The sequence below is a fragment of the Chondrus crispus genome, genomic scaffold (genome assembly GCF_000350225.1).
Source record: "Chondrus crispus Stackhouse genomic scaffold, scaffold_156, whole genome shotgun sequence".
Lineage (NCBI taxonomy): Eukaryota > Rhodophyta > Florideophyceae > Gigartinales > Gigartinaceae > Chondrus > Chondrus crispus.
Genome location: NW_005179024.1, coordinates 97,240 through 108,221, shown reverse-complemented (window position 1 = coordinate 108,221; position 10,982 = coordinate 97,240). Strand labels below are relative to the sequence as shown.

General features: G+C 52.2%; 6 protein-coding genes; 4 read left to right on the top strand and 2 right to left on the bottom strand.

Annotated features, from left to right (window-relative positions):
• Positions 1-762: 762 nt before the first annotated feature.
• CHC_T00010099001 (incomplete HSP70) lies at positions 763-3,056 on the top strand. XM_005713860.1 is given in 3 exon segments: positions 763-1,101; positions 1,195-2,106; positions 2,107-3,056. The coding sequence occupies 2 exon segments, from the start codon at positions 763-765 to the stop codon at positions 2,104-2,106; spliced, it is 1,251 nt and encodes a 416-aa protein (XP_005713917.1). The 3' UTR covers positions 2,107-3,056.
• Positions 3,057-4,948: 1,892 nt separating this feature from the next.
• On the top strand, positions 4,949-5,104 carry CHC_T00002780001 (hypothetical protein). Its single transcript, XM_005713859.1, has one exon. The coding sequence runs from the start codon at positions 4,949-4,951 to the stop codon at positions 5,102-5,104; it is 156 nt and encodes a 51-aa protein (XP_005713916.1).
• A 120-nt stretch (positions 5,105-5,224) lies between these two features.
• CHC_T00002779001 (hypothetical protein) lies at positions 5,225-6,785 on the top strand. XM_005713858.1 is given in 2 exon segments: positions 5,225-5,464; positions 5,465-6,785. 1 exon segment carries the CDS (start codon positions 5,225-5,227, stop codon positions 5,462-5,464), a length of 240 nt encoding a protein of 79 aa, XP_005713915.1. The 3' UTR covers positions 5,465-6,785.
• Positions 6,786-7,296: 511 nt separating this feature from the next.
• Positions 7,297-7,858, top strand: CHC_T00002778001 (hypothetical protein). XM_005713857.1 is given in 2 exon segments: positions 7,297-7,683; positions 7,684-7,858. 1 exon segment carries the CDS (start codon positions 7,297-7,299, stop codon positions 7,681-7,683), a length of 387 nt encoding a protein of 128 aa, XP_005713914.1. The 3' UTR covers positions 7,684-7,858.
• A 122-nt stretch (positions 7,859-7,980) lies between these two features.
• Positions 7,981-8,457, bottom strand: CHC_T00002777001 (hypothetical protein). The gene has a single exon (XM_005713856.1). The coding sequence runs from the start codon at positions 8,455-8,457 to the stop codon at positions 7,981-7,983; it is 477 nt and encodes a 158-aa protein (XP_005713913.1).
• A 381-nt stretch (positions 8,458-8,838) lies between these two features.
• On the bottom strand, positions 8,839-9,823 carry CHC_T00002776001 (hypothetical protein). XM_005713855.1 is given in 3 exon segments: positions 8,839-8,912; positions 9,098-9,586; positions 9,587-9,823. 1 exon segment carries the CDS (start codon positions 9,821-9,823, stop codon positions 9,587-9,589), a length of 237 nt encoding a protein of 78 aa, XP_005713912.1. The 3' UTR covers positions 8,839-8,912; positions 9,098-9,586.
• Positions 9,824-10,982: the final 1,159 nt, after the last annotated feature.

The following is a 10,982-nucleotide window of genomic DNA, read 5'->3' as shown; positions in this document are numbered from 1 at the left end:
GGGGGCGGGACGTCTTAAGGACGGAGACTTCCTGCCGGAGGGTATTAAGCTCTGCAGTTATAGTGGCGATCTCTTGTTTCAGAGGGAGGACGGCCTCGTCGATACTGGCAGATAGATCCTTCTGCCAGGCGCGAGTCAAAACGCTTTCAAAAGCGGAGAGTCGATCGCGTCCCTACGCTGACTGAACATCCGCCTGTGCGGCGATCGTTTCCACAACAAAGCTGTTGAGACTTTCTCGCAGCGCCGGCGATTGCGCTGCGAGTTTTTCCGCTACAGTAGTGAGCGTAAACCGTTCGGCCTCTCGGAGTGCCTCGCGGCAACTCCGAGTGATCCACGCCGCAGTGGCAGGTAGTACGTCTCGAGGACGGGTTTCTCGGGAGCTCTCGGAACCGGACACCATGTCTGGTTCACACCTGTGAGCTGTGGAAAGAAAACCTTCGAAAATAAAAGAGAAAGGGTAAGAGAAAACTCCGCAGACTTCTAGGTCGGGAGACCAAATGTCGTGCACTGAGGCCACGTGTGGCAGCCTCAGGCAGAGCACGCGTGTTCGGGACGCGGGGAGTGGGAAACGGGAGACCACCCGGGTACCGATGTACTGTAGGGGGCTACTGTAGTGCGGGTCAGCCTGCACTGTAGCGCTGTCAGGCATCGGGCTGACAGTACACGTGCGTGTCGCGCACACGTGTGGGTCCGTACTGTAGAGCTCCGGCTCTACAGTGCGGGATCCAATCTAGATCTAAATCTAGTTTGCCGTTATACCACATGGCCCGGCTTAACCTCGAATGTCTCATGAACGACGTTGATGTCAAGGGAGCCATCAAGCGCGACGAGCTGGAGGAGCTCGCCGTTCCGCTCGTCGAGCGGATCCATGCAGTCTGCGAAAAGGCCATTGCAGACGCGGGGCTCAAGCCGGATGAGCACCTCGCCGCAGTCGAAATCGTTGGCGGCAGCACTCGTGTCCCAGCGTTCAAGGCAGCTATCACAGACGCCTTCGCCAAGGTCGGCGCGCCTATCCGCACCACGCTCAACGCGGACGAGTGCATTGCACGTGGATGTGCCCTCATGTCGGCCATGCTCTCTCCGGCGTTCAAAGTGCGCGACTAAATTGTTAGTGACATCGCAGCCCAGGCTCTTGACGCTGAGAAGATCTTCACGGACGGCACTGCGCCGGAGGCGCTCACTCTCGTACCAAAGGGCAACCTTATCCCCTGTCTCAAGGCCATGACCTTCAAGTCACCGGGACCGCTCACCATCAATGTTCGCTACAGCGACCCTACCACCCTCCCTGTTGGCGAGGAGGCCGCCCAGATATGCAGCTATCTTGTCGATGCGCCGTTAGACCCGGAAGCAAAGGTTCGTACCAAGATTCGTGTCACTGCGAATGGTACGGTCGAGGTGGCCAGTGCTCAGCTAATGAAGGAGGTCGAGGTGGAAGAAGAGGTGTCGGTCGAGAAGGTTGAAGAGAAGCCGAATGGCACCACCACTGCGGAAACTGCCAACGGTGCTCCTGCTTCGGATACCCCCATGACGGACGCTCCTGCCGACGGAATTGCCAAGACTGATGGCACGCCTGACGGCAAGCCGGAAGAACCAGCGGCTCAGGCAGCTCCAGCGGTCCCTCCGGCTCCAGCGGCGGAACCGGCTAAGGAAGAGCCTCCAGCGACGGAGAAGCGTCTGGTCAAGAAGATTAAGTCCTCCGATCTGGGGTTGACCAGACTCCCCGGCATTGGACATGGAATGACCACTGAACTGGTTATGGCCGCCACCGAGGAGGAGGCCAAGATGAGGGCAAATGACCTGTACATTAGGGAGCGGTCTGAGGCGATGAACTCGCTGGAAGCGTATGTGTATGACCTTCGCAATCGCATTGATCCGTACGGTGGGGATCTGAAGGACTTTGGATCTGATGAGGTACGGAACACGCTCAAAGCGGACCTGGATAACACGGAAGAGTGGATCTATTCGGAAGAAGCTGAGGCCGCGTCGAAAATCGCTTTCGTGCAGAAGAAGAACGAGCTTGTGGAGAAGGCCAGCAAGCTCTTTTATCGGAAGAAGGAATTCGAGGAGAGGCCTGTTCGAGTCAGTGTTTTGGAGACTTCGATCTAAAACTATAAGCAGATTGCCGTGCCAGGAGCGGAAGAGTACGCACACATCTCTGACGAAGACAAGAACAAAGTTTTGAAATGCGCGGAGAGCACATATGTTTGGCTTAAGGAGCAGCTGACAAAGCAAGAACCTCTGCCCAAGGACCAAGATCCTGTTTTGATCTGTGCCGATCTTAACGAGAAACTCACCGAATTGGACAAGGTGTGCCGACCAATTCAGAACACACCGAAACCGAAACCGAAAGTCGAAGAGAAGCCCGAAGAGAAGAAGGCCGATGAGAAGGACGGAGAGAAGATGGACGAGACTCCCGTAGAACCGCAGCCCAACGGGCCGGGTGCCGAAGAGATGGATGGGGAAGCGAACGGGAAAGCTGCTGAGGAACCGAAAGTGACTGAGGAACCGAAAGTGACTGGGGATGACATGGAAGTGGAGAAGGGGAAAGTAGCGCCGGCTACAGGAAAGGCATAGAGGCAACGTACTGTGTAGAATACTGTGGCCTGACGCGTTAAAACCACTTTTAATGCCGAAGACTGGTGTGCTCTGTTACATGCGGATACCACTATCGAGCTGGTTATCTCATCATTAGCAGTCAGAGCGAAATGTTGTGATCACCAACATCAACGAGAAAGCAAACCTTTTACGAACTATCCTTGATGCGTTCTTCGCATGGATCGTTTTACGGGTGTTACCCTCTGATGACCTGATGCCGTATTGCAACTGGCCTCCTAGTAGATCTTAATACAGCCCATGACAACAAGTGGAAGAGCTGGGTCACATATTAATTGTCCCTCTTTGGAAGCAATCTCGTTTTGCTGGTCACCATTTCCTGTTATCCCTGTGACACCTTAAGTGCTAGTTCACATTAACGACTCTGGTAGCCTTTGCTCTCATGCGATGGATAGAATTGATTCACAATAAAATGGCAAGGCGCTTTGTTGCAACTAAGAAAAGAGGAAGAGAAAATGCTGGGTACCAGTACGTGTCGGGAAGTTTGTTGTGAACTGTGGCTATGGCGACGGTCCTGATGGCCGCAATCGATACGGAAGTTGCATGAATTCGGAGTGCTCTCATGCAGTCTGCGAAGGCTGTGAAAAGTGGAATCGTCCCACGCGGGGCGCGGGGGGCTCGTCTGCAACTAGTCGCACAGGCCACCGTTGACATTTGTGCATTAATGTGAGAACTTGGTATTCTATCAACCGTGGACATATCCTTGCCGTCCATCACGAGATGACATGCCTTTGGACCTACTGCTTTGGGTGCATTCTAATGACTTCAAAAAGTCATCATCAATTGCTTGCTCGGTGCAAAGGGAACTCGCCTGCTTCATCCCACTACTGTAGAAACCATGTCCAGCCTCGGTTCAACCCTTCAGTCTGTCAATACTATCAATAAATTCGTTAATGCGTGCAACACCCTGCAAATCCCCTGGCACTGTTCCGCTGAGTTCATGGTCAACCCATCCTTTTGTTGTGTCTCCGTCGAAGTCGATTAGTATGGCTCTGTCGTTCCTCCGGCTGTCAATCATAATGTTGGCCGGTTTGGCATCTCCCCAAACCATTCCTCTGTTGTGCAAAAACTTAACAGCATCTTCAATCTCGCGTTTCCATTTCGCTCTTTGCGTTTCAGTCACTACACTGACATCCTGAAGACATTTCCCAGAAATGTACGGAAGCACAATGCCGTCTATCAGTCCGTTTCCAGCGTCTACAACCCCAACGAGCGAAATCAGGTTTGGATGAGAGGGCATATCGCTCAACTTTTCCAACTCTGCCAGGAAACACTCCTCCGTTCGTCTGTGAACTGTCTTAACACAGTACTCGGTTCCGTGAATCAAAACCCTTTGGATCTCGTAGACTATAGTCCCGACTTGTTCGATGTCCGATTTAGAAAACACGGTTAGGTCAGGGCAAGGGTTCTCAACAGGTTCGGTCGGGGGATATTTCATGTGGCGGTCATGAGGCATCGTTTTCAAGACCCCATTGACTGTCTTGACCTGCATTTTCACAACAGACGTGTTGCAAATGTCAGTGTCTTTGTCCTTCACTGAATGGGACTCTCGACGTGTTTGTTGCTGCGACCGATGGCTCTGCTCGATAAAATCCCAGAAAAGGTCTGCACAATCAAAAGCCTTGTCACATGAAGCCTCATCGTCGTCCAATTCTCCAGCATCGTCTACTCTTTGCAGGTATTGGTTTTCCACGCAATCTGGAACGTCTTCATTGTATTCCAGATACAGGTAGTAACGAACGCCATCGTATTCAAGCAGGTATTCAAAAGAACCGCGCGGACCACTGGACACCATCGACAAATATTTGACGCTTCCATGGTTTGGTGGAGACATGGTGCAGTACGTGGATCATATAAGGAAGCGATTGCCAATGGTTTCGGGCCTAAAGTCTGTCCTTCTTAAACAGGCGAGTTCTCGGATGTGTGTGAGCATGCGACACTGAAAGGAAGCAAGGGAAAGTGGTAAGGGTTAAACTTTAAACGCGTGAGCAACTGCCCACGAGTCCGGGTCGGTAACCTTTGGTCTGTTGCACGATTCGTGCAAGGCGACATTGGTGGGCATTGGCGGAAATTCAAAAGTTTAAATCCTTAATTAATACAACCAATAGTCAAGGGACAAGTGGTCATGTACGCCGAATGCAAATCTATAATAGTGCGCATCTCATGAAGGGAGCTCGCTGCAGCGTTTTCTAAATCGGAGCAGCTTTGACGATGTCGCGCAGAACTTCATCAACGAAAGAGCGCTTGCCTCAAGTTCGGACAGCGAGTTGGCGGTGGTAATTGCTCGCGCAAAACGGTCCCGCCAGCTGCTTTACATTCCTTGTCGCCATTGTAGATGCTGTGCACCTGCTCGAAGACTATACATACATCTGTTACTCCAGCCATGACCGGGGTCGGTATCACAGACTATGGCCGAGTGGAGGTGACGACGTCAGATGCGGCAAAGGGCAAGCGCAGAGCAATGAAGGCGAGAATGCAGATTGACGCGTGATGAGCATGCAGTGGGGTTGCGCCTGAAGCTGGTACGACTAAAAGAGCGAAGACAAGAAACGCAGGGAGAGCGGAAGCAGATCAGAGGTGCACGACAAGGTTGGTGGAGGTGAAGAAGATCATGGTTTCGGACCATATTCCGTTCCGTGCGGAAGCCTACGAGATGGGGCAGCTACGCTTAGGACGCGCGTGGCTTGACTGCAGGCGGCGGGGACAAAAGAGTGAGGGGCAGTCCTATCCGGGGACAGAGTGGGGAAGACGGGGGATAGGGAGAACGGGGTGCAAGTGGAAAGCGAAGGTCTTTTGGGTTTGGTTGCTGGGCGAAGGCTGCAGGCGAGGGCAGCATGTGGTGACTTTGTAACCCTGTTGCCGCCCTGGAGAGAACCTTGCGGTTGAAGTGGTCGCAAAGACGCTATTCACTCACATGAGTGATGTGGATTCATTTCACTGCTTGCCCAGCGCTTCGCGGATGCCATCTCAGCGATTTTTGGTTCCAAATTGCACAACAGGACACGCGTGTTGCTTCGCTTCCATGCCAACTGCAGATTGTGAACGAATGTAAGTGGCTGGTGAGAGGAGCCAGTTTCGAACCAGAGACGGCTTGCAGCTGTACATTTTGGTTGAAGCTGTCTTCCAAATTGGGAGAACAGGTTGAGAAGACACATTCTCTCAACAAAGCCATTGGACTGGAAGGCACCTGCAGTTTAAAGTCTCACACGATCGCGTCGAGAGCTTTGGACTCGACAACATCATCTACCGTTTCAAGCTCGTCAGGCCCACGACTCTTCGACGATCAGCACCGGCTTGCCGCGGAGAGGCAACGAGCCTCGGTCTAAGATGGATTTGACGCCGGGCGATGGTCGCGAACGCTTGGCTGCTCTCCTGTCCCCCAACCATGGATGCGGGCAGAAGCCTTAGTCCGAACATACTTCCCAGGAGAGATACCGGCGTTTTCCGAGACTAGAGGTTTGTCCTGGGGTGAAGGGTGAAGAGATTACCGGCAAGTGGTTATGTGGCGCTAGCGCACTGAGCGATGATGCGTGGCCGGGGGTCGAGCAGGTCCCTTCCGTTGCGCAGACACTTCTCATATTCAACAACTCCATTGAGGCAGTGGCGCTCGGTACTAATGCGGATATGTTGGGGCTCGTGGGAGGAAGCATGGTCGATAAGGTGGGACTGAGTAGGCTGCTTCAGTGCCTAGGTCTTGCTTGTGCTCCATATCACGAGCCGGGAGTATCGGACTTGGAGCAGGTCAGCCGTTCGCAAAGTCTGTGGCGGGCCGTTATGGAGATGTCCAGGCTGTGCCGAGAACGGCTCCTGAGGAATACTACATCGCTCACAGAGCCTGACATGCAACAGTATGAGCTCCTGATACGGAAGATCGAGACTAGCCCGTAGAAACCGTAGTTCACGTACTTAGTGCGAGAGGTGTTTCCGTCGTGTCCAGATGAGAAAGTTGCGGATCGGATTGTGCTTGAAGCCATTACAACGTCCCGTGCCGCGATAACGGGCGACATTCCTACCGTCGGCTGTCTCACAATCATTCAGGCAGCCCGGCGCGTCCAGTCCACAACGGATGAAGCGGAGTCATTGTAGTGGATAACAGGATAGAACCTCGTCTGCGAGCCGAGCTCACGCCCTAGGTGGGGGTGTTAAACGACAGCACGGTGTGCTTCCTCGGACCCATGACATGGGCTGCGGGTGTGGCCGACGAGGTATGCATTCCGGGCAACGTGAACACGGTCTTCGCACTATTGACGCCAGCACAAACAGCGGAACTGGCGCGCTGTCCTAAAGGGAGGCTGTGGGATACAGATCCCCGCCAGGTTAGTGAGTTCCCAGTTCAGACCGGGGCCAACCTCGGCCGTCTCGTAGAATCTACCCCGCAGAAATGTCAAGATATGCAAAAGGAACTGGACGAGGCATACGCCATTGGGTGTGATGAGTTCAGTAGTCAGTCCATAAATGCCGCCAATCGCGCGCTACAGCGCCTCAGAGACCAACACCCGACCGCATGGGATACCTTCGTTTCGCGAAATATGACGGTCAGGACGGTGTTAGGACTGTATCAAGGGACTCCGACAGCAAGCGCTTTTGGTCGGTTTGCTGATAGACCGCCTCGTTGTGGGGATTTCCGGGACGCACTTCCGCGTAAGCTCAGACAGCGAGAGCCAAGCGTTAGTGGTGTGGGGGATGGGAGCGCCAGGGCAGCGTGATATAGACCTTGTGCGATCCGGCCGAGAAGCGAGGTCGGGGCTGTCCCTTCCGGAGCTTGTCGCCGGGTTTGGGGTCGGAGAGGGGGAGTACAAGTGGATCTATACGGGACTGCATGTCATTGAGAGGAGATTCGATATTGTCTTTAGTAACTGCTTGACTGCATTATTGGACAAGGCGGAGGCTCCGCATCCCCGCGTGGTCTTGCCAGTGCTGTTGGATGACTTCCCAGGAGTATTACTCTACACAAACAGCACTAAGGGAGATCGGCGAACTCCGTACTGGCGGAAGAGATCACTCGAAGTGCGGCCCGCTATCGAGGAGACCAATGTATCAGAATCCGTTGTGGAAGCTGACGTGGGCTAATGTGTATGATGGGGTGGGTTGGGAGTTAGACTGACATCAAATACGCACCTTCGGAGCAAGATTAGACTACGAGCGATCGTGTTGTACAAGTAACTCCCGGGCGAGGTTCCGACGAAGTGGGTAGAATGACATGGTACTGTAGCTCAATCTCATGACAATAAAAGTTCTTCGGTAAGCATTTGTGCGCATAGAGCACATGAGTACATCGTAGTCTTCGATGCAAAGCAGCAGATTTGGGGTCCAATATCCTCAATTGCTCAAGTTGACTGTATCAATCATCACTATCACTACATGGCTTTAAGCCACAGCTAATAGCTGTGTGTGGTCTTGCGTAGCCGCGCAGACGGATCCATGGATCATCTGTTGGCAACGAGACAGGGCGCGAACACAGCATCGGCGTGTTGTGTGTCGGCGACCCAGGAGCGGAACAGGAAACCGAGTAGAGCGCAAAAAGGGACAACGAGATCTTTTATGGCCGGTGGTGGACAGGCTTGCGCACAGGGAATGTTGAAAAGGAGAGATACCAAACGATGATGTTGTCATCGAGACGGCGGCGCAAAAATGGTCTTGACGTCGACAACGAACCAAGCACGAAAATGGACTTGAGTCGGCACGGCGATGAAGTCGTGGCGGGTGTTGGAGGGAACGGAGAACCGAGGAGCTACCCCTGCCCTCCAAGTTCGTGGCCAGATCTGGAATGCAGGGTACTGTACCAGACACTGGTGCACGGTTCCCGACAAGATCACCCCCCAAAAAAACCGGCGTGAGATCCATAGAATCGAAGGTTTTGAGAAAATCTACTATAATGCGCTGTGATTGGGGCATGACAATGGAGAGGCAATCTTTGGAACAACCTTGCATTGATTTCAGATCAGATTACACTTGTAGAAGTAAAGGGTAGGTGTCTTTGGACGCTCAGCAAACAACGCAAGACAGAAGAGCACGGTTCTGATAATCTGGAAGCAGGCCGCTCCTTCAGATAGGAGGCTTCAGGACTCCGTTTCTCTTCACACGCTGTGGAACAAGGGCGCCAGCACAGGGGACGAAAGTCTCGCGCCCTTGCTACACAAAGAAATAATCCCTAAGCTCATATAAGAAAGTATCTTGTTTGACAAGATGTCGCCCTTTCTGCACAAAACATCAGAACTTTAAACTCTGGCCTTGCGGCTATGCGGACACGTCCGACGGGGCAAAAACACGGATTCGTCGCTGAGCAGAACCGATCCAGGCTTATGAATGATCAGAAAGGCTGAGAGAGTCTAGTTAGACTCCATAAGCCTGGAAGGCAGAAAGGCTGAGAGAGTCTAATTAGACAATAAGCCATAAGCCTGGAAGGCAGAAAGGCTGAGAGAGTCTAATTAGACAATAAGCCATAAGCCTGGAAGGCAGAAAGGCTGAGAGAGTCTAATTAGACTCTCTAGACTCTCTCAGCCTTTCTGATCATTCATACGGTAGCGTCGCAGCACTGCAGGCTCCTGCAGCTGCATGTGCCAGCGATATGAATCAAGCGTTCCTCTCGTACTTAAAAGAGTCTGTTGTCCTCTCCACGTACCTGTTGTGGATGACTCCTCCATGCTTCGTAATCGCTCAGTTGCGCAGTGATTTGCCTCGCTATTCAAGACGCTCGACATCAGAACCGAAAGGGACAGGCAGCAGTTCAAGAAGGGCGCAGGCTCCCAAGAAAACGCGGTAGAACCTCTAATCCGTACCCGCACTCGTAGGGTAGTGCAACACTCGCATTACGCATTACCGAAACAAGAAGCACACAAACGATATGTGCCACATGGTTAGACGTATTCACCGCTGCGGACATTCTTCTCAAAAACCGTCTTATTGCCGAAATGCGACAATGAACCCCATAACCAGAAGAAGGAATATGTGCAATGAAAGGAGCACCACTGTCTCAGATCAAAACCAAGGCCTGTGTAACAAGAGAGAGTGTTGGCATCGAAAGAAGAATGGAGTGTGGATTTGTTGTAAATGTGGCTATGGCGACGGTCCTGATGGCCGCAATCGATACGGAAGTTGCATGAATTCGGAGTGCTCTCATGCAGTCTGCGAAGGCTGTGAAAAGTGGAATCGTCCCACGCGGGGCGCGGGGGGCTCGTCTGCAACTAGTCGCACAGGCCACCGTTGACATTTGTGCATTAATGTGAGAACTTGGTATTCTATCAACCGTGGACATATCCTTGCCGTCCATCACGAGATGACATGCCTTTGGACCTACTGCTTTGGGTGCATTCTAATGACTTCAAAAAGTCATCATCAATTGCTTGCTCGGTGCAAAGGGAACTCGCCTGCTTCATCCCACTACTGTAGAAACCATGTCCAGCCTCGGTTCAACCCTTCAGTCTGTCAATACTATCAATAAATTCGTTAATGCGTGCAACACCCTGCAAATCCCCTGGCACTGTTCCGCTGAGTTCATAGTCAACCCATCCTTTTGTTGTGCCTCCGCCGAAGTCGATTAGTATGGCTCTGTCGTTCCTCCGGCTGTCAATCATAATGTTGGCCGGTTTGGCATCTCCCCAAACCATTCCTCTGTTGTGCAAAAACTTAACAGCATCTTCAATCTCGCGTTTCCATTTCGCTCTTTGCGTTTCAGTCACTACACTGACATCCTGAAGACATTTCCCAGAAATGTACGGAAGCACAATGCCGTCTATCAGTCCGTTTCCAGCGTCTACAACCCCAACGAGCGAAATCAGGTTTGGATGAGAGGGCATATCGCTCAACTTTTCCAACTCTGCCAGGAAACACTCCTCCGTTCGTCTGTGAACTGTCTTAACACAATACTCGGTTCCGTGAATCAAAACCCTTTGGATCTCGTAGACTATAGTCCCGACTTGTTCGATGTCCGATTTAGAAAACACGGTTAGGTCAGGGCAAGGGTTCTCAACAGGTTCGGTCGGGGGATATTTCATGTGGCGGTCATGAGGCATCGTTTTCAAGACCCCATTGACTGTCTTGACCTGCATTTTCACAACAGACGTGTTGCAAATGTCAGTGTCTTTGTCCTTCACTGAATGGGACTCTCGACGTGTTTGTTGCTGCGACCGATGGCTCTGCTCGATAAAATCCCAGAAAAGGTCTGCACAATCAAAAGCCTTGTCACATGAAGCCTCATCGTCGTCCAATTCTCCAGCATCGTCTACTCTTTGCAGGTATTGGTTTTCCACGCAATCTGGAACGTCTTCATTGTATTCCAGATACAGGTAGTAACGAACGCCATCGTATTCAAGCAGGTATTCAAAAGAACCGCGCGGACCACTGGACACCATCGACAAATATTTGACGCT